Source organism: Podarcis pityusensis (genome assembly GCF_964106645.2).
Source record: "Podarcis pityusensis genome assembly, chromosome: 15".
Lineage (NCBI taxonomy): Eukaryota > Metazoa > Chordata > Lepidosauria > Squamata > Lacertidae > Podarcis > Podarcis pityusensis.
In genome coordinates this window covers 787,409-808,114 of record NC_138040.1, presented here as the reverse complement: position 1 = coordinate 808,114, position 20,706 = coordinate 787,409, and the positions used below count along the sequence as shown (strand labels likewise).

Here is a 20,706-nt window from a genome sequence, read left to right as displayed (position 1 = left end):
GGCTCTGCTGCTGCTGCTGCAGCAGTGTGGATTGCAGGTTCTCCCCCCCCCCCCCGCCCAGCCGCCCTGTGGAATCGGGGAGGTATGGTATGCAAATGATTAGCATCTCCAAACAGAACATCTTTTTAATTGGAAAATAAATATGTAACTGGAGGAAAACTCCTGCCTCCAGTTTGTTTGCGAGGAGGGAAGCTTGATTAGCCAAGCCCTGTACTTAAGCTCTGTAATTCCAAGCTTTTGATCAAATTACAGCTCTCTTCGCTGCGCAGAGGCTTGTTGCCTGTTTGTCTGCGTGTGTGGAAACATTTTTTGGGGGGGAGGTGTGGCTCTGAACTCCTGGCACATCCTCGTCAGCTGTTCCTTTTGCTTCCTCTCTATCTCCGTGCTGTCAGGTTCCTGACTGACGGTTTTTATTACAATTTTAATACTCCTCCTGCATAAACATCTTAGCTGGTGGTGCTCTAGCTCCGCTTTTAATTATCACTTTGGGAAGGGCCTGTCACAACACTCTGGGTGCCTCTGCTCCTGCTGCTATGTGGGTGATGTCATCCGCTAATTTGTGGAGCGAGAAGCAGGTATCAGGGAGCTTGTGAGACGACGACACTGTCGTGGAGCCGGAAGAGGGCTCTCAGCTGGGCGGCAGCACAAGGGGCTCATTGCTGCTTTGTAAGGGCCAGGTGTGGGGGACCTTTTGCTGGACTACAATTCCCATCAGCCCCAGCAAGCATCGTCAGTGGCAGGGGAGGATGGGAGTTGTAGTTCATCAGCAACTGGGGGGGGGGCAAAGATTCCCTATGCCTGGCATAGGCCCAGTTCTTCTGGAGTTTATTTTCAGGGGACTATAGGGAAGCATGCAACCCAGAGAGTCTTCTTGGAGTCCAGGTGGGGAGAGGAATCTGTTCATAGGTATTATTTTTATACTTATCTGTTCATTTGCAAAAAAATATTACATCACTGACATTAAGGATGGGGAAACAACATGGCAGCGAACAGCATAAAATCAACAGTAAAATTACGTTCATAAAGCAAATACAAAATACCTCGCATCATTAGGATTGTCAGCTGATTTGGCAACTAGAAATCATCTGCCCTTTCAACAGATTGATTGATTTTAAATTCATGTGAAATTTACATGCTACCCAAGCCTGCGTCTCTGGGATAATGGTGGAACTGTGAGAATTTGCAAAAGGTTTCCTCTCCTGTTGCTGAAAGGGAAGGCCATCTTTTCACCTTTTCCATCTTCTGTGGTAACAGATCAGCACTGGTGCCTGGTGGGAACAGACCGGTGCCACTTCAGGTGGTTTGTGGCATGCCTGCAGATTTATGGTTGAAGATAGGAGACTGCATATCCATCACAACAGACTTTTTTTAAAACAACAAACCCTGTTAGTCACTTTTTTGCTACAGGCAACTCAAAGCAACTTAACAAAATTAAAAAATCATGCATTAAAGAAAACATTGAAACACCCCACCCACTCTAAAAAGCCCCAGATCATTAAAAGCCAAAGGCCTGATTACAAAGGAATGTTCTTGCCTGGCGCCTGAAGATATATAACATTCATATTGACTGCTAATTGTAATTTAATTGCTTCTTTTATTTCTTACCTGTTGTATCTTATTGAATTGCAATTTGAATACTGTGGAATGGTAATACAATATGTAAGCAGTGAAAGCAGCAGTAAAAATACTGCTGCTTTCACGTACAGCATCTAGCACAGCACATTGCTTCAACAGGCGAAAGAACCGTTAAGGGGTCTGCAAAGACCCCCCCGCAATTTTCATGTGGTCTGGGGGTGGGGTTAGAATCCCCTTTTTGTGCTGATTGCCCTTCCTGCTTCCTTATTTTAGGGTGAGATCAGAGCAACGGCCTTCAATGAACAAGTGGACAAGTTTTTCCCCCTCATTGAGTTGAACAAGGTACTGTGCCCTTGGCTGGATCAGCGGGGGTGGGGGCGTATTTTAAACGTGTTAAAGCAGAATGTGCACAGCCTGCCTTCATTCTTGCCTGGAGGAATAAACCTTGTGTGGGTCTGTCTGATCTGTGGGCCTGATAACTGGAATCTCTTAAGGCTAGGGGGAAGAGTGTTGCAGTTACTCTTGCCTAAGGGGTGAAGGGTTGCAGTACAGCTTGATTTGCCCATAGCCAAACCTCCCCCCTCCCCTGCAGGGTCTCTGGGTTAGCTCACAGGTTAGGAGGTCAAAACAAAAAAATTCCTTCCAGTAGCACCTTAAAGACCAACTTAGTTGGTCTTTAAGGTGCTACTGGAAGGTATTTTTTTGTTTTGACTATGGCAGACCAACACGGCTACCTATCTGTAACTGGAACTAGGTTAGGAGGTGTGGCTGCCCTGTCCACATGCCTGAAAACAAGAGCAGAGCTCTCGTATAGTAATAATCATGGTTATTTAATTTATCAGCGGTGTTATACAAAAGAAAAAGCCTCAGAGCAGCTTGGCAAGTTAAAATGCAACAAACTAAAAGGAGAAACATTCAAAGCAGGGAACAATTCAAAAGCACAAGGTGTTCCTCTGCTAACATAAAAGGCCACAAGACCTCCCTGCCCCACTGAAAGACGAGCACCACCGTGGGAGGCAGCTTAGTTGTCAAAGGCCAGCAGAGTATTCTGCAGCTGGAGCCCGTTTCGTGTGGTCACCCTCCACCCCTCCCTCGGGTGGGGCATCTGGAGAAGGGCCTTTGATAAAGACAGCAGGGTTTGGGCTAGCCCATATAAATTTGAGGTTCCCCTTTCAGGAGACAGCAAGTGGACTTGTCTGAAAGCGCAGGTTCCTCTGTGTTTCTGGATGCGACCCTGATCTCCCACCCCCTTGGAATTTCCTTAGTTGGGGTTGAGAAGGGAGCAGCAGAGCACTTGAATTGGGGTGTGTGCGGTTGCTTCACTCTTTTTTCTCTGCCTCAGGTCTATTACTTCTCAAAGGGCCACCTGAAGACGGCCAACAAGCAGTACACGACCGTGAAGAACGACTACGAGATCACGTTCTCGAACGAGACGTCCGTCGTCGCCTGCGATGAAGCGCAGCACCTCCCCTCTGTGAAGTTTGACTTCGTCCCCATTGGTGACCTGGAGAGCGCAGACAGAGACGCCCTTGTGGGTGAGGCAGGCAGCGGGGGCATTGCTTGCGTGTTTAGCAAAATGTTTCTGGGCAGCACTGTCATAACAATCCAGCCATGTGAGGGTATTAAAAACAACAACAACAACAACACCACAGCAAAGTGGTTTACAGCACACAAAATTACAATCAAGTCATCAAGAAAAAGATGGCCATTGCAAAGACCTTGTCTGAATAACAGTTTTTAGGAGATGTCTGAAAGAAGGCAGGAATGATTCCTGCTGAACCTTCATTGGCAGGGAGTTCCAGAGGGCCTGCCACCCTAAAGGCTCAGTCCTTAGTGAAGGCAGCCCAAGCCTCAGGGGGTATGAGGGGAACCACATGATAGGCCACATCAGAGCATCTTTAAAGGTCCCAAAGGCCTTGGGCAGCCACCCCCAACCTGGCGCCTTCCAGGGTGTTTTTGACTACAATTCCCATCAGCCCAAGTCAGTACTGTGCTGCTGCCTTAGGTACTGAGGTACGAGTCTCTCATGCTCACTCGTTGGAAAGATCCCCTGGCACAATCCCAGTGCTGCTCCTTGTTGCCAAGAGACCAGCAGCCTTCCTCCTTCACGCAGAGACCTAGCCACCAGCTAGGGTACATGGTAATTTGTGTTTTCACAAGAAGAGGACCATTGAATTGCTCTCTCGACCTTCCTCCTCTTGGCTTGCTTTCTAGACTGGCTCTGCCAGACTTCCCCTCCCCTGAGTGATCCCAGCTCTTGTAGTAGCTCAGGTGAACGGTTCCAGGCTGCCTTAGTGCACCAAGGCACAGCTTTCCAGGGCCTTACTAATTCGAAAGGTGCATAAGCAAACTGGGCTGTGGGTCAGGACTGCAGTACTGCTGCAGTACTTCCCTTCAGGGTGATATTATTATTATTAATTATTATTAATTATTATTAATTATTTCTATGCTGCTTATCTGACTGTTGGCCCAACCACTCTGGGCAGCTTCCAACAAATTAAAGCACCAAACACAGTGAAATGTCAAACATTAAAAACTTCCTTATCCACATTTAACAACTCAGAATGATACTTTTGAAGGCAGCCGCCACCAGGCTCCTCCGTGGCCATGCTTCTGTCCTGCACGTCAGCCAAGGGTTTGTGCCCTCCTCACAGGAAAACCCCCCGTTCATGAAATGGATCCAAAGCCCTACCCCTGGTGATGCATGGAGTAGCAAATGATAAGTGTACGGTGCTAGTTAGGATCAGAATGTCAGCAGAGGCTGGCGGCTGGCCAAAGGAGGCCCTTCTGGGCCCATGTCCTGTTCCCCACAGCGACCAATCAGATGCTCTTCCTCCCCACTTGTGTTTCCCAGCAACTGGTATTTGGAGGCATACCACCGCCGACACTGGAGGGAGAACATAGCCACTGTAGCGAATAGCCACCAACAAGCCCTGTTCTAAGCAGTTTACAGGTATAAAATCAATTATAAAATCTATACATAATTAACAATATACAGTGAAACTATTCCATCAAAGCATTAAAAGCATCCATAATTTAATATGCAGTAAAACAAGCCAGTTAAAACGCATAGCAATTAGAAGAGTTATTTTTAAAAAGCTATCAGATCAGGAAGTTCAGGTTCAGGTGTGTCTTCAGGAGTCGGCGGAAGGCCAATACGGATGGACCGTCTCCTATTTCAGCAGGGCTGATCTGGGCTACTCCACTAACATGGGCTGTGCCATAAACGTACGGAGGACGCTCCTAACAACCCTCTGCTTGCCTTTCAGATGTAATTGGGATCTGCAAGAGCTGCGAGGACATCACGAAAATCACCATAAAGTCTTCGAATCGAGAGGTGTTGAAGAGAGTTGTGCACTTGATGGACATGACTGGGAAAGGAGTGAACGTCACTCTGTGGGGAAACGACGTAAGTTGTCAGAGGAGTAGGGAACCCATTCAGGGCAGACCCTTAAGATCGTAGAAATCATGCAATTGTAGAGTTGGAAGGGACCCCAAGGGTCATCCAGTCCAACCCTCTGCAATACAGGGGGGGTTAAAGCATCCAAGAGAGAGGGCCACCAAACCTCTTCATTTCTGCTGCTCTGTTGACCAGCTTGCCTCACCTGTGGACCCAGGAGAATGGCACCCTTTGACAGGTGCCTCTTGGCCCTGGATCTGGGAGGAGCCATAGGAGAGCCCCTGGTTTTGTATGTAGAAGGTCCGAGGTTCCGTCTCTGGCATTTCCTGTTCAAAAGGATCAGAGGGGAGGCAATGAGGAAGACACAGTCCTGACAGTCCTAGCAGAGCAACCTCCTCCCGCCTGGCACTGTCCTATCAGGCTCAGCCAGCACCACTGGAGAAAGCTGAGGCTGCTGGGACTTGTAGTGTCTGAAACATCTGGAGGGCGCCAGGTCGGGGAAGGCCAGGCAGGGCACTGATCTCACGAGAGGGCAGCTTCCTGAGCTGTAGTTTATTCTCAGCTCCTTGCTTTAAAAGCCAGGGACATATTTTTTATTTCCTAAGGTTTTTGTTCCCTGCAATTCCCCTCCCCCGCCCCCCAAGTAGGGTTGATGGAGTCGTGATGGCCTTGGGTTTAATGCTGTCGTGCTCAGAAAGCACTGAGGGAGTCATTTCCATACTTTGCACCGCGGCTTCCTAGGTCGATATTGCAAACTCCTCTTGCTTTTGAAACATTGGGGAGTTATGCAGGGGGGTGAGCAGAGCCCACGCGAGCACCACTTTTCCTGCCACCTTTTGTAGAGACCCGAGAACCAAGGGCTGGTTGAGAAAGTGCTTGCTGCACTTGCGCCCAGGGAGACTCAGGGCCACCCAGACCCCATAGGCATGCTGCTTCTCGTGCCCTACATAGGGATGGACAAGGAGTGCCTGCTGCATCAGGGCAGTGGCTCACCAATCCTGTGCCTAGTCCATTTAGTGATCATGGCCCAGCAGGGCTCTCTCTCCTCTTGGGATTCCCTGCCGCCACCATTCAGGTGCATTTACTCTCCCTGACAGTGGAAGCAGAACATAAGCATGAGTGTTAGTAACTATGGTTACTACCTACTTTCTTCTTTGTGGATTTGTCTAATTGTCTTTTAAAGCCATCCAGATTGGTGGCCATCACTGCCTACTGTGGGAGGGAGTTCCAGAGTTCATGTGCTATGATGTGAAGGAAATACTTGCTTTTCAGCCGAGTTCTAGTGCTTTCCCCCCACCATGTGTACTTTTCTCAAGCTCTATCATGCTGCTTCTCACTCACCTTTCCCCTAAACTCAAATGCCCTCTTGTGGAATGAGTGTGCCCCTTCCTCTTTATCTTCGCAGGCAGAGAACTTTGACGGCTCTAAGCAGCCTGTGGTGGCCATCAAGGGAGTCAAAGTCTCGGATTTTGGTGGCCGGACTCTGTCTGTTGTTTCATCGAGCAGCATCCTCATCAACCCTGACATCCCAGAGTCCTTCAAGCTGCGTGGATGGTACGCTTGCTCGCTTCTGTGAGCGCCGCACGGCACGTGTTGGATTTAACATCTTGGCTAGAGTGGGGGGGGGGGAGGTACACCCCACGCCATTCCTGGCCACATGCTTGCATGCAAAATCTAGGCACTAGGAATTTGAGGTGGTGTTCCTCTTGAGAGAGGCAAAACACGCACACCCATAATCCTGTGACCAAACCTTGAAGGATTGGGTGTTGAAACAGATGTAGGGTATGGGGAGAGGGTCAGGCAGAAGCAGTTCCCTGATCTGTGCAAGGCAGCATGAAATGGGATTCTGCTCTGGGAGCCAAGGGGGCAAGGTGTTTGCTTCACAGGGCAGGTTCTGGGCACCCTGGAGGACAGTGGAGGGCGAGGCAGATCCGACCCATCCGCTGGGAGTTTTTTGCAGGCGGCTGCTTTTGCAGCACAGCTCCTTAGAACATAAGCAGAACCCGCTGGATCAGGCCAATGACCTATCTAGCCCATCATCCTGTTCACACAGTGGCCAACCAGATTTTGTATTTTTATGTTGTGAGAACCGCCCTGTGATCTTCGGATGAAGGGCGGCATACAAATTTAATAAATAAATAAACCTGATGCCTGTGAGAAGCCAGCAAGCAGGATTGAAGCGCAAGAGCCTCTCTTCTCCCTCTGGGTCTCATCAGCTGGTATTCAGAAGCATCACTGCCTCCGACTGCAGAGGCAGGGCAGAGCCAACCTTGATAGCAGCCACCCATAGCCCTCTCCTCCTCCATGAATGTGTCCAATCCCCATTTAAAGCCGCTCAAGTTGGGGACCATCTCTGCCATCTGCCGGAGGGAGTTCCGTGGTTGGACTCTGTGCTGATCGTTTCAGCGAGGTCTCCCGGTGATTCCTGACCATTTCAGTTAGATCTGCCCACTAGGCCAGCCTGCTACCCTCCAGGTGATTCTGATTGGCTGCACTGGCTGGGGTGGGGGAGAGAGTTGTGGTCCACATCACACCAGGCTGCCCCACAAGACTTCCCTGCTGTGTTGCACCCCATGTTTGAATCAGTCAGGAGGGGGCTTGTCCTTCGGATTTCCCACCTCACCCACCAGATGCCCATTAGACCAGCCTTCTTCGGGGACACCCCCTCCCCGTTTGTGTTTCCTTCCACTTGCTCTCATTTGTAGAATACTCCTGCTTCCTTTGAGCCTCTTCAGGGGGAGGCGATGCTGCTTTCTTGTTCTGCGAGGGGCTTGCCATTTATTTTCACTCTGGCTTCTGTGTTGATTACAGCATTTGACATGATGCCAAAAGGGCATTTAGTTGCTGGCAACTGTGCAGAGGCTGTAGCCGCTCCACACTTGCCTGCTGGAGCATCAGGTTCTGGGGCCAGGGTAGGGGAAGAGTTTTTCCTTCCCCACCAGTTGACGTGTGAGGAATCCAGACGTGGCCAAAACACGCTCAGGGAAGCTTGCGTGCATTCCTGAATCAGCCGTAACAAGTTTTGAGAAAGTTGCTTGGTTAACCTTGCCCCCCCCCCCCCGTCTATAAACGGGGCGCAGACAACCCCTCTCTGCTGCCTCGTGTGTGTTGCTGAGGAAAGGAATCCATTAGCGACGGAGGCACTTCAATAATGCACTCCGTTTCATTTGGCGCATTGTTCCTCTCTAAGTGCTCTTGGCACACTCAAGGCTGTGCCAGAGACAGAAGAGGAGGCAGCCGTGCTCGCCTCCTCCTCCCCCTGCCAAACGCTTCTCTTCTGAATTGCTGGCCAGCCTGAGAAGCCACCAGGAGAGGCACAGGATGGTGGCGTCTCTTGTCTCTGGGCACCTCCTGCATGCTTGGAGTGCCGGTGCGTGGGCTGGTATTCATGGACGGCTCTGCAGGCGTGATGGAGGTTTGGAGAGGGGCTTGGAAAGGAGGCCGAGCCTGCCTTCTTGGTAACCGTGTTGGGGGAGGACGTGTGCACCGGAGGGAGGTGGGGCAGGCAGCTGTGAGGCAGAAGCAGCCGTGGGGCAGAGCGTGGCCAAGGAGGACCAAGCAGGTGGTTGCGAGAGAGAGCCTCAAAAGTGCCACCCTGCCTGACTTCGTCCCTCTGGGACAGGGGTCAGCAACCTTTTTCAGCCGTGGGCCAGTCCACCATCCCTCAGACCATGCGGTGGGCCGGACTCTATTTTGGAAAAAAAAATGTGAACAAATTCCTATGCCCCAGAAATAACCCAGAGCTGCATTTTAAATAAAAGCACACATTCTATTCATGTAAAAACCTGCTGACTCCCAGACCATCCTTGGGCCGGATTGAGAAGGCGATTAGGCCGCATCCGGACCACCGGCCTTAGGTTGCCTACCCCTGCTCTGGGAACAGTTTTGGAAGGGAAGAGCCACAGCTCCGTGGAATAGATGCCGTTTTGCATGCAGAAGGTTCCAGGTTCAATCCCGGCAGCATCCCCAGGTTGGGCTGGGAACGACTCCCTGCCTTGACCCCTGGAGAGCCTCTGTCAGTGTGGACAGTACTGGGCTAGGTGGAGCCAGAGGTTTGACTCTGTATAAGGCAGCTTCTGTTGTTCCTCTTAAACACAACTGCGGCTTCCACTTCAGTTCAGACTCTCAGGGCCTGTTTACCTCTTGGATGTCAGAGCTGAGCTGCTTAAGATGTGCAAGCGATGGGCTCATGGGCATATGAAACTCAAGTGCCAAGGGCTTGGCTTGGCTCCACTCCTTTCCCTTCTGCCTTTTAGTTGTCCGCAGGCAAGGAATGCTGTTGTATGGAGGAGCACTGGTCCATGTGAGCCCCGCATGTTGCCACCTTGATTATTGATGGGTCCTTCTCAAGCACTGTCACCATTTTTCCAGAGGGGGATGTGGCTGCATCCCTCCAGAACGGGGTCAGTAGCTCAGGCTGGCTCTGTTCCCCGAGGTGCCTGCTTCCACTGCAGGCTTGAGAGGGGAAGCCTGCATAGCTGCCTAGACTGCTGCTCACCCCTTCAGGGAGGTTTTGCAAAGGTGGGCCTGAGGAGCCCCCTGGGAAGAAAGACAGGACTCTGCCTGGGCTCTTTCCTCAGCCGCCTTCCTGGCTCTTTTCCTAGCAGGCCCTGTGTCCTGTCTCCGTTGAGGGAGGGCTTTGCCTTTGCTCTGGCCCTAGCACACTCCCACCTGGCATTCTGCCTCAGGCTCCTTCAGAAGCCAGTAGTGTTCACAAGCGGAAAATGCTGCGTTCAGCCCTTTTTCTCTCCCTTCCTTGGTGAAATTTTGTGGAGGGGAACAAAAATCTCCTGAAGCAAAGCGCCCTCCCCTCCCTGCCCTGACGGCTTCTTGCTGCTGTTGGTGTGGGCTGCTGCTTCTCTCCTCTTTCCTCTCTTCTCTGTTTCTCTTTCCGCCAGCGGTACCCGAGAGGTTGTCACTGAGCCCCTCTCCTCCGCCCGACGTGAGCTGCTCTCTCGCTTCCTTGCTTGTTAGCCGTGCCTGATGGGTCTGATGAAACAAAGGCCAGTGCTTCGTGCTAAAAAACAAATTAAACTGCGGCGCTGCTTGTTGGTGCAGGGGTGGTAGCACCGGCTTATCTGGTTGGCAGAGGGGCCGGCTGGTTTTTACTCCGGGCATGGGATCTATTAAGCTCTCCCTGCATTTCTCTCCCAAGCTTCTGCAAAGATAATGTGAGCATGTAATTTAGCTCTCACCGTGCAAATGTCCCAGTGCCCTCAGCTCTCCTCTGAAGCGGCTGCAGTGCTGAGCCATGGCCTCTAGTTGCCGCACGAGCGAAACGGAGCGTGTCCCCGTTTTCCAAGATTATAAAATATTGCACTAATTAAAATGGAGTATTAGCGTATCCTGAAATGCTATTTTAGTGAGTAATATACACAAGTTACTGTAATTGTTTCCTGTGCAAGCCATTGATAAAAATCCCTCTTGCATTGAGCGCAGGAGGGTAAAAATAAAAACCTTGGTATGTTTCTGTTTCTTCTTGGAACCGAGAGAAATATCCCACACCCCCGCTTTGTTTTGTTTTACTTCCAGGTTTGACTCTGAAGGGCAGCTCCTGGAGTCCACCTCCATCTCAGGCACAAGGACTGGGCCCATGGGAGGTGCAGACACCAACTGGAAGAGTCTGCATGAGGCCAAATCTGAGAACCTGGGGCAAGGAGATAAGGTACAATGGGGACTCAGCGTTTTGGGCTGTTCCCTGGGGCTCCTGTGGTGGAGGTGGCAGAGGCAGGCAGTCAGCAGAGCCCTGCAACTAGAAGGGTCCCCCTTGCTGCCTGCAAAGTCATATGCAGAGCCTTAGACAAGTTCCCCCTTCAGTATCCCTTCCCTTTCTCCGAAACGAAAGTAGCAGCTACGTTCAGGGGACGGGCCATAGCACCTGCCTGACAAGCAGAAGGTCCTCAACAGCATCTCCAGGTGGGGCTGGGAAGGAGGCTCCTGCCTGAGACCCCGGAGGATGCAGGAGACGCTCCTGAGCTAGCTGGGCACAACGGCCTCGCTCAGTCTAAGGCAGCTTCCTGTGTTCCTACCTTCCTTGCAGAGTCACTAAGGACAAAAATCAAAATAATTTAAAAATTGCATATTGGAATTCATTAAGTGTTTCATACTGAAGTGGCTGTATTTTATTCTTAAGAATGCATCAGACGTTCCTAAACCTTACAGTAAATAACCAGTTAAAAGCAACGCAGTTAAACCACATTAAATCATACCATGTCTGGAGGCAATTCAATTCCAGTGGAGCAGAAACGTGAAGGAAACACTTTGGTAGCCTAAATGTCAGTCTTGATAACAGCTCATTATCTTTTAAAATAAGAATTAAGAGCAATAGCCCTGGTGTCTTGAGGTGTTGGGATGTTAATAAGGCAAGACAAAGGGCCTCACATTTGCAATGGAGGGAAATGTCGGCCGCACAGCCAGTCAGACTCCTCAGCCAGCTCAATTAGTTCACTCTCTAAACGGTTCGTCCATTAATCAGTCAATTAAAACACACATGCGCAGGTTACAATATCTCAATTCAGGTAATGTGTTGGAGGATATTTAATGAACACAGTTCTTTATCTTGACTCCTAACTAGCACAGGCGCATTGTTCAACTCACTGTTGGGAGTTTGCCTGATTATGCGAAGGAATGATTAGGCAGTGGACCCTTCTGGTTTTGAGCAGGAGGTGTGGCATGTTGGGGTCCCTTTAACATGGGGGGGGGGCTGGCGGTGTTGATTCCAGCAAGGCTAGAGCTGCAGCGGCCTGCCTGTCTCCCTGAGGCGCTGCTCTGGTGGTGGCTTGTCAGGTTTGAAAAACAAAATCCCATCCACAGCATTTCCGGTCCCCCCGCAGGCAGACTACTTCAGCTGCTTGGCCACAGTGGTGTACCTGCGCAAGGAGAACTGCATGTACCAGGCCTGCCCATCCCCGGACTGCAACAAGAAGCTAGTCGACCTGCAGAACGGGCTCTACCGCTGCGAGAAATGTGACCGGGAGTTCTCCAACTTCAAGTACCGCATGATCCTCTCGGTGAGTCCCTTTTCCAGCAGGTCCTGTGCCCTTCGCAGGCAGGCTCCTTTTTGGCTTGGGAGGAGCAGAGAGCGCTGTGTGTGTGCATGCCAGCCTGCTCTTGCTGAGGGGAAAGATGAGCACCAAAGAGCTTCTGTCTCCTGCTCCAGCGGACGAGAGAAGATTATGCTGAGCCAATCGGCATTTGCAGTGGTCTTTCCCAGACCACGTGAGTGTGCACAGAGACCACCTTCTGTTTCTCCCTCTCTGGAGCTGCGGGGGAAGGCTCACTGTCAGAACCCCTGCAGGGAGGGAGGAAGGGAGAGAGAGAGAGAGAGAGAGACTCCCCTCCAAAAGCCTGGAGAGCTGCTGCCAGTCAACGCAGGCAGTGCTGAGCCAGATGTCCTGACTTGGCATCAGGCAAGGCTCCTCTGTTCCTAAGCCCTGCATTCCCATGGAAAGATGCGCTGTTCATATGCCACGCAGAGGGGCCAAGCAACCCTTCTTCCCACTCCTCACTGCAGCCTCTGCAAGGAGTGTAGCAACGGCTGCTCTCCTGCCCACCCAGGCCAAATGGGCCCCTTTCAGCCATGATCTTCCATTCCTTTTTTATATTTTATTAGTAGAATTTCCTTTATAAAGAAATAAAGTGATAAAAGGAAAAAAGGGTGGGGAAAAGAAAAGGGCAGAAAGTTCAGTGTAATACAGTTAGTAAAATCAGCTTCATTTCCATACGTTTTACACACACACGTATACATACATATATATGTGTGTGTGTGTGTGTGTGTGTGTATATATATATATATATATATATATATATATATATATATATAACCGTAGAGTTGGAAGGGACACAAAAGGGTCATTTAGTCCAACCCCCTGCAAGGCAGGAATCTCAGCTAAAACATCCATGACAGTGATATTATTACCTTAAGTGCTATTTTAATACATCTATGGTTATTAATAATCTACTACATTCTGTATTAATTCATTCCAAATGTCAGTATATTTGTCCAAACCAAGTCTATAAGCAATATGACCATCTATTTATTTGTGCTAAACCATCCAGGCTATTGCTCTGTGAGGGCCTTGCAGCCTCTTGAACTGCGCGCTCTGTTTGTTGACTGCAGTTCAGAACATGCCCCTTTTTAATGGCTAAGCTTTTAAAGTTGGCCTTGCCTGTTCATTGTGCGTCTTTCTGGCTGCTCTGCTGCCATTGTGGCGCTGCTGCTACTGCTGCACAGCCTAGATGGTGCTGTGCCGTTAAACGTCCCTTATCCCTGCCGCTCTTTTCCTACTGAACTGGGAACTGGTGCATTAGGATCCCTGCTGCTGAGAACTGTGTGGCCACAACACCTTTGTGCACTTCGCTTAGAGACTGGTTTTGGAGAGCGTTTTCAGATGTCCGACAGTGGCAGGGGAGGAAGTAGAACGAATAGATCCTTTTTGCCCCCACTCAAGGGGGTACTGTTCAACTGGCTTCTGTGGTCCTTGCGCCCTCCTGAGCCCTTTGCCCTCCCTCCCTCCCCACCCCAAGTGCCTCTCGCCCAGCGGAGCCCCTTTGCGAGCATCGCAGCCTTCAGCGCAGGAGCATCGCTGGCCCACGTTTCTTTGTTAGGAAGATAAGCTAATGTGGAATGGCATTTCTGGAGAGCTGTAATTGCACTCATTCAGCTGCTCCCTATATTTAGTTCTCTCTTTTGTGGCTAATGTTCTGTGTCTCGCGCATTAACGGGAACCGGCTTTGGAGCAGAGCATCTGAGGGCTGCCATTGTGAGGCCTGCTTGCACCTCCAGAGCAACACTGCTGCTTTCCTCCATCTTTCGGTTCATGAAAGTGCCCCCAAATTAGGGCCCCTGCAACTCGCCTTTAGAAACTCCCATGCAGGGAGCCTGCAAAGGGGAGGTTGGCGGCTGCTGGAGGCTTCACTTCAGCTAATAGAGCGGCTAAATGAACAGCCTCTCCAAATCGACGGCCTCACCTTATTAGAATGTTTGAGGACGTGGCGGTGGGGGGAGCTGTCCCCCTGGGGGAAGGATTTATTGTACGGAGTGGAGGTGGGAGGACAAGAGGGAGAGGGAAGCCGGAGAAGTGCTTCTGAATTACGGGCCACTTGAGTTCTCCTTCCGCATTTGTTCTGCTAGGCTCTGCGGTGGGCAAGAGATTTTGCCTGGTGTTTGACAGGAGCTCCTTTTGAAATCCCTTCTCTGCCTGCCCCCGCGCCCCAAATGGTGAAGATAGCGAGCATGAGGAGGGGGAGAGAAAGAGGGGGGAATATAATTGCAGAATGGGAAAGGACCCCGAGGGTCATCTAGTGAAACTCCTGCAATGCAGGAATCTTGGCTAAAGTGTCCGTGACAGGTGACCAGCCAACCTCTGCTTCTAAACCTCCAAGGAAGGAGAGCCCCACACCTTCCGAGGGAGTGTGTTTGGCTGTGAGGCCCAAGCAGGCAGCGGGTGGCTGGGCCAGAAATAGAGAGAGATGCTGGTGGTCCCAGGAAGGAGCTGCAGAGCAGAAGAGGTGGGCACTGTGCACTCCTAGGGACGTGTTTGGGCGGCTTCTCCAGAGGTCTTGCATGCCCAGTTCCTGTTGAAAGTGTGTCTGTGTTTGAGTGACATTGTTGAGTGAACTGGGAGCTGTCTCAAATCCCCAAAGAGTGGAAGGCTCTGCCCTGTCCGTCCAGAAGGGGGTCAATTTGCAAGTCAGAAAGTGGGACAAAGGGAAGGCTGCCCTTTCCTTGCTCTGAAGTTGGTCCTGGCTCCTGGAAATACACAAAAGTGTCTTGGCTTTTTCAGAAGGCATCTAAATGCCCATCAGGCATTATCAGCCTGCTTTCCCTGGCTGCCCTGGTTCCTTCCTCCACCATGGTGGGCGCCAGTTCCTGCCAGAGTCAAAGCCCCAGAGCCCCGCCTCTTCCCTCATTATTGGCCCCACCACTAAGGAGGCATCCCTTGCTTTTTCTCCACGGCTGGGGATGGCCACAGAACCGTCCAGGTTGCGCACCCTAGCCACGGACAAATTAGCTCTTCTTTCCGCCTCTCCTCCAACCCCCCCTCCACCCATTCAATTCACCCTCTATTTAAAACGATTTCTTATGAGGCAATAATCAATATTTATATTTATGGACAATTTTCCCCCCGATTTTGCGCCCCCCATTGCCTGTGCCCCTGGCAGGGGCCCACCTCACCACCCCCTATCTACAGCCCTGATTGTCCCACATGGTCCCAGCAGGATGTGGCTGGTTGAAGTGAAGCCTCTTGGCCAGGCTCCTACTCTCCATCCCCTCCTCATCACTTTCTCTCTCTCTCGGTTTTTAAAAACAAAACAAACTTGCCCAAGAACCCCTGAGCTGCTTTCACAGCACAGAAACACTGCTTTGAATAATGGATGTGGGCACTGATGGGGATAAAATGGAAGGACTTTGAAAGACAGAGGTTTTGGGAAGGGCTGTGCAGAGGAGCCCTGTGATCTGCCCTGACTTGTGGCTGCTCTGGGCGGCCTGGTTGTGCGAGAGGAGCTCCTTTCCGCTGACACCCCCCTGACATGTCGTTTTCTTTGGGGGGTGGCTGCTGCCCCCTGGCATGTGTGCCTCCACTTGTGGTGGCTGCCTGCAGGCAGTGGAAACAGGAGGAGTCAAGGCTCGGGGGGGCACGTTGGAGGGGCTGAGCTGGGGGCTCCAGGCTGCCCTTGGTGGTGGGCTGAGGCTGTGCTGCTGTGTCATTGGTCTTCTTATCTCTCTCCCCCCCCCCCCAGGTCAACGTTGCTGATTTCCAGGACAATTTGTGGTTGACCTGTTTCCAGGAATCGGCAGAGACCATCCTTGGGCAGAACACAGCCTTCCTGGGAGAACTGAAGGAAAAGGTCAGGCCACTTGTGTCGCTTGCCTTGGGGGCTTCTCTTCCCTTCGTCACCTGGATGCTTTAACACTCATTACGGGGTCTGCAGAGGCCTCTCAGGCTCCTTGACAACGATGAGCTCTCTGGGGAGGGGAGTCTGGGGGGCTTGCCCTGAGGGGTCTGCCTACTGCTGGCAGTGTTTTGGGGGGGCTGTGTCTGAAGGCTGCTTGGCAGCCAGTGGCGGGAGGACTGCAGGCAAGGCAGCGGGTAACAATTTTGTCTGAAAATGGAGGGCACTCAGGGCACAGTCCTGCTTCTCTCTTGAGGACACTCCCCACCCCAGTGAGAAAATACCTGAAATCCTGAGTAGCTGCGCCGGGCAGCCTGGACTGTTGGCTTTTTGTGTTTCCGGCCGGGGGGGGGGCATGAGGAGTCCTTAGCGAGTGCTGTGCACTGCCTTCCCTGGGATCCATTTACTTTGGGAGACTTGTGCCCTGCCTTTCAATCAGAATACTTTGTTTATTTGTTTATTTTGCTTGATTTCTTAATGCGCTTTTCACCACAAGGTCCCTGGGCAGCATACGCAAAATACATTCTTATGAAACAAATGAAGCAGTTACAACAAGAATGAAAATCAGTTCCACTTCAGTTCTGTGTAAGAGAACAATACAGGCTTTAAGAAATAATGTAAATACAAACATTTAAAAACAGTTACACCTATAGTGATGGTTTAAGATAATAATAACAAATTGTAACAATGCACACAAAACAACACACACACACACACACACACACACACACACACACACACACACCAGTAGACCCACAGCAGATGAATTTCCCTGAAGTCTGCTTCCCTTCTGCTCTGCAGTCTAAGCGTTCTCTTTTGCAGGGAGAGCAGCTTTCTCCTGCCCATAAATGGACCCAGGCTTGTCTTTCCCTCATAGTGATGCTCTTTCTGGGAGGTGGTAGAGCTGAGCAGAACCTCCCAGTGGCCTGTGGTCTCTTGGCAGAGGCCCATGACCTTTCCTACTGCTGTGCTGTCCCAGATCAACTGACACACTCCTTCCCAGCAGCTGACATTCGGGGCGTATGGCCTCATTGAGGTGGTCTCTGCCCTTCTTGCCTGGTGTTGCCTCACCAGGGATAACCTCCTGTGAATTCCTCTAACCCCTTGTTGTCACATGGAAGGATGCTCTTGCTCGCTTTGAAAAGATACCTATCCATATTCTGCAAATAAATAAATTATTTTGATACTATACTGTACTACACTGAAAATTTTTTAATGTTTCCTGGATTGTCCTTGCATCTTCCTGCCACCCTTTCCATCCTCTCTTGCCATGTCCTTTGAAAACCACTGTCCTATAGGGTTGTTCCTTAAATGGCTTTTCATATATGTAGGAGTAGCTGGATGTTTTATGAGAAACCAGAGTTGGCTGGGGGCACATCTCTGTTGCTGCCCTTTCCAGAAAGGCCTGGCCAGGAGTCCGGCTGACAGGAGTTGTGCTGGCTCTGTGCTTCCTCCAGGGCCAGAGGCCCTGCGCCTGTCATCACCAGGCGCTCTCATGTGCTGCTTGCAGGCTTCTTCCCATTGTGACAACTGCTTGGCCACTGTGAGAACAGGATGCTGGCCTAGATGAGCCCCACCCCCCACCCCAGCCTGATCTGGCTGCAGCTTTTCTTACTAAGTCTTTCCAGATTGCAGCCAAAATGCTGTGCTTTTGGAAGAGCGAGTCCTTCGTGCCCTGAAGAACCTGTGTTCGTTTAATGTGACAACCCTTCCCCCCCATCCATTTCCTTCCTGTGGTGCAGAGTCTGCCTTTGCGTTAGCAGCTCACCTGCTTCCCTGAACTAGAAAAAGGGCTTCCAACTGACACAGTTAAAGTTCCTGGCATGCGGTTTCGCTTCTGCGACGCGATCTGCCCTCTCGTCGGGTAGACTCCGGCAAGAACGAAAGGTTTTGCTGTGTCTTAATTTTTGGGGAACAGAGATGTTGTGGCTGGCAAAAGAGCCGTGCTCCGTAGGGGTAGATGGGCAGCGGTGCTCTCTAGCAAGGCGTCGTGCCTCGCTGCTTTCAAAGCAGCCATTTTGCCAAGGAGGATGCAAGCTGTGCGTTTAGCACAACAAGATAATAGCATTTCCTTGTTTCTCTGCAGGCCCCTTTCCTGGGCAGCCAGTGCCTGATCATTAACCTAAAGCTCTGAGGGTTGGGCTAGCCTTGCTTAGATCGGCACAGATGATGAGCACATCTTAAAAGGCTGTGGAGAAAGGGAAGATGCAGATGGAGGGAAGGCAAAGGGTCATGCAGTGGCCGGCTAATGGAGAGCTCTTTCGGAGCCGGAGAGTTTGGCTGGTTTGGGGTGGAATGAAGGGAAGCAGCTCCCGTGAGGTGTGTCCTGGGCACAAGTGCTTGGCATCCGAGCTGCTAGTCCATTGCTTTTCTCCCCTACGCGCTGAAGCCAGTGGCTCTATAGCGCTGATGCTATGGATGACCAGAGAGCATTCAGCACCTGCCCATCCCCTACCCCCCCAGCTGGAACAACTGCAGCTTCAGGATGTGGCTTGCAAGATAAGCAGGGACAGCTGACTGCCTCTGATAAGGCTCCTGGCAACAAGGAAAAGGCCGTCCACACTTGTGTTTTAGGCACCCTCCTTTAATCGCAGCAGAGAAGCCTCCCACACCTTCTGCTGATAGCGTCTCATGGTGAACCTGCGTGTCTGTCTGGCTTGGGAAGGAACTTCTGAGCTGGCTTAGGACTGGAGCTGAAGGTGCCACAATGCGTTTTCTGCTGGGCTCCCCATGCTCACTTCCAGCTTAGGGTTGGCCTCAACGCGTCTGTTCTGCTGTTCTTCCACAGAATGAGAACGCGTTTGATGAGGTGCTCCAGAAAGCCAGCTTCACCACCCATGTATTCCGGGTCAGAGTCAAGCAAGAGACTTTCAACGTAAGGCGGACACACGGAGATGTGCACTCAGAAACAAGCAGATCTGTATCTTGTGGGGTTGGGGTGTTTGTTTGTTTGTTTGTTTGTTTGTTTGTTAAGCAATTTGGGCTCTTCTTTGGCAGAGGTGGAATAATGAAAAAGTAGGAGAGAGGGGGCCCTGCCAGAATAGAACTGGAGGCTGTCCAGTGGAACGTCACACACAGAGCTTAGACAAAATTAAAGAGGGTTTGAACACCAGCAGCAGGAAATGCTGTGTGATGATCAGTAGCCGCAAGGAGTTAAAACTATATCTGGGGGAATTCCATGCAGGTGTTTTTTGCTTGGGATTGAAGGGAGTGTCTGCACTAGAAACTGAGATGGGTTTGAAACAGGTCCCACCTCTGTGGCTCTTCCAAAGGAATCTCTCTGTGTGTGTGTTTTATATATATAAAGGCACTTTCCCCCTTCTCCCTCTTTCCCCTTAAGTAGAGATGTTCCTTTGCTGGAGGCTCCTGCGGGGGCCTGAGAAGCTTTTGCCTGTGGCCACTTTGTGAACTTGAGCCAGCTCAAAAGGCAGGCTGTTAACCACTACACTGCTCCCTCAATCCGCACGCTGTGTAGGATTCTGCCTTTGCCAGAGAATTAGCCTTTGAGAATTGGGCCTCTCCCAATCAATTCCGGGTTTCGCTTGCAATGCCGGGAACTGTGCAGCCGCGCCAGGTGATTTGCTAGCAGCACAGCCGAGCCTGGAGACGGTACGGTGTCCTCACCTGAAGCCTTTTCTCATTCCCAAGGACGAATCGCGCCTGAAGGCGACAGCGTTGGATGTCAAGCCTGTCAACTACCAGGAGTACAGCAGAAGGCTGATCGGGACCATCAGGAAGAATGCTGCCCAGCTGGGATGCTGACGAGGGCGACGAGCAGCCTGGCACTGGTGCCCCCCTGCCCCTTGGCAGAGCCGGGGTCCCCTCTGTAGAATAACTAGAGACAAATGTTTGAATTGGTTTCTCCACACTCTTGCACAGACCCAAGTTCCAGAATGCTTTGCATCCCCTTCTTTGCCTCCGTTGACTTCTGTGTTCCTGTGCCGTGGCTGAGTGCCATCGTTGACAGGGGTGGGAGGTGGAGAAGACCTGCCGGCACAAAGGGAATACCTGCAGGCTGAGCTGGGAAGGGGAGACCCCAGGCTGCGATAGACCCCCTTACCCCCCACAAACTTGGGAAATGCTCAAAGACCTGGGTGGGAGGGGCTTCTGTGAGGGGGGGTGTTGTGTGGAAGGGGTCCCTTAGCTCAACAGAGGCTCCCCTCCCCCCCTTAATGTTCAAAGGCTTCATTCCTTCCACAGGTGCCAGGCGACTGTTAATGCTTGGAATGGCAATATGGCAGAATTATTAATCAAAGACGTATCTCTTATATCTGAAGAATATCCTTCCTTCAGGGTTTAATAGACTGAGTCAGATGGGCCCGATATTAATCAAAATTGTCTCTTCTGAGAGAGGCTGATAAGCGTTGACTCTTCATCCCCCTGGGAAATCTAGGCAACTACAAAGCAGTGCTTTAGTTTTGCACTTCAATTAATACTGCATTTTTGGGGCTGCCGACTGCGGTGGCTTTGCTACCTGTCCATAATTTTTGTGTGTGAACGAAATGCCTTCTCTGTATCACTGAGGACATAGAAGCCTCCAACGGAGGGTGCACCTGTGCCCCTTCTTCCTCCTGTCTCTTTCTATAAACAGCATTTAGTTCTATATTGTGGTCTCTGCTTTCTGCAAACGCCAGCGGATTCTCATTACTGGAAAGCAATTAATTAGTTTTCATAATACGCTTTCACTTGGGGGAAAGACGCTGGGGCTGAAGTTGGCGAGATGGAAGAGTGGCGATTTTTCTCAGCCTTGTGTCAGCGAGAGCCGATAATGTGATCTTGTTTTGGCTGGTGAAGGTGGCCTCTCTGGCATTTTGGATTATTATTATTTTATTAAT

General features: G+C 51.0%; 1 protein-coding gene across 1 annotated transcript in view; it reads left to right on the top strand.

Annotated features, from left to right (window-relative positions):
- RPA1 (replication protein A1) overlaps positions 1–20,474 on the top strand; it is a 41,995-nt gene extending 21,521 nt beyond the window's left edge. Inside the window, exons 9-17 of the mRNA XM_080983967.1 lie at positions 1,849–1,917; positions 2,918–3,110; positions 4,845–4,984; positions 6,381–6,529; positions 10,508–10,640; positions 11,809–11,985; positions 15,719–15,826; positions 18,660–18,746; positions 19,520–20,474. Coding sequence (XP_080840093.1) covers positions 1,849–1,917; positions 2,918–3,110; positions 4,845–4,984; positions 6,381–6,529; positions 10,508–10,640; positions 11,809–11,985; positions 15,719–15,826; positions 18,660–18,746; positions 19,520–19,633 — 1,170 coding nt within the window. The 3' untranslated portion in view covers positions 19,634–20,474. The remainder of the gene's footprint in view (positions 1–1,848; positions 1,918–2,917; positions 3,111–4,844; positions 4,985–6,380; positions 6,530–10,507; positions 10,641–11,808; positions 11,986–15,718; positions 15,827–18,659; positions 18,747–19,519) is intronic.
- The last annotated feature ends 232 nt before the right edge of the window (positions 20,475–20,706 follow it).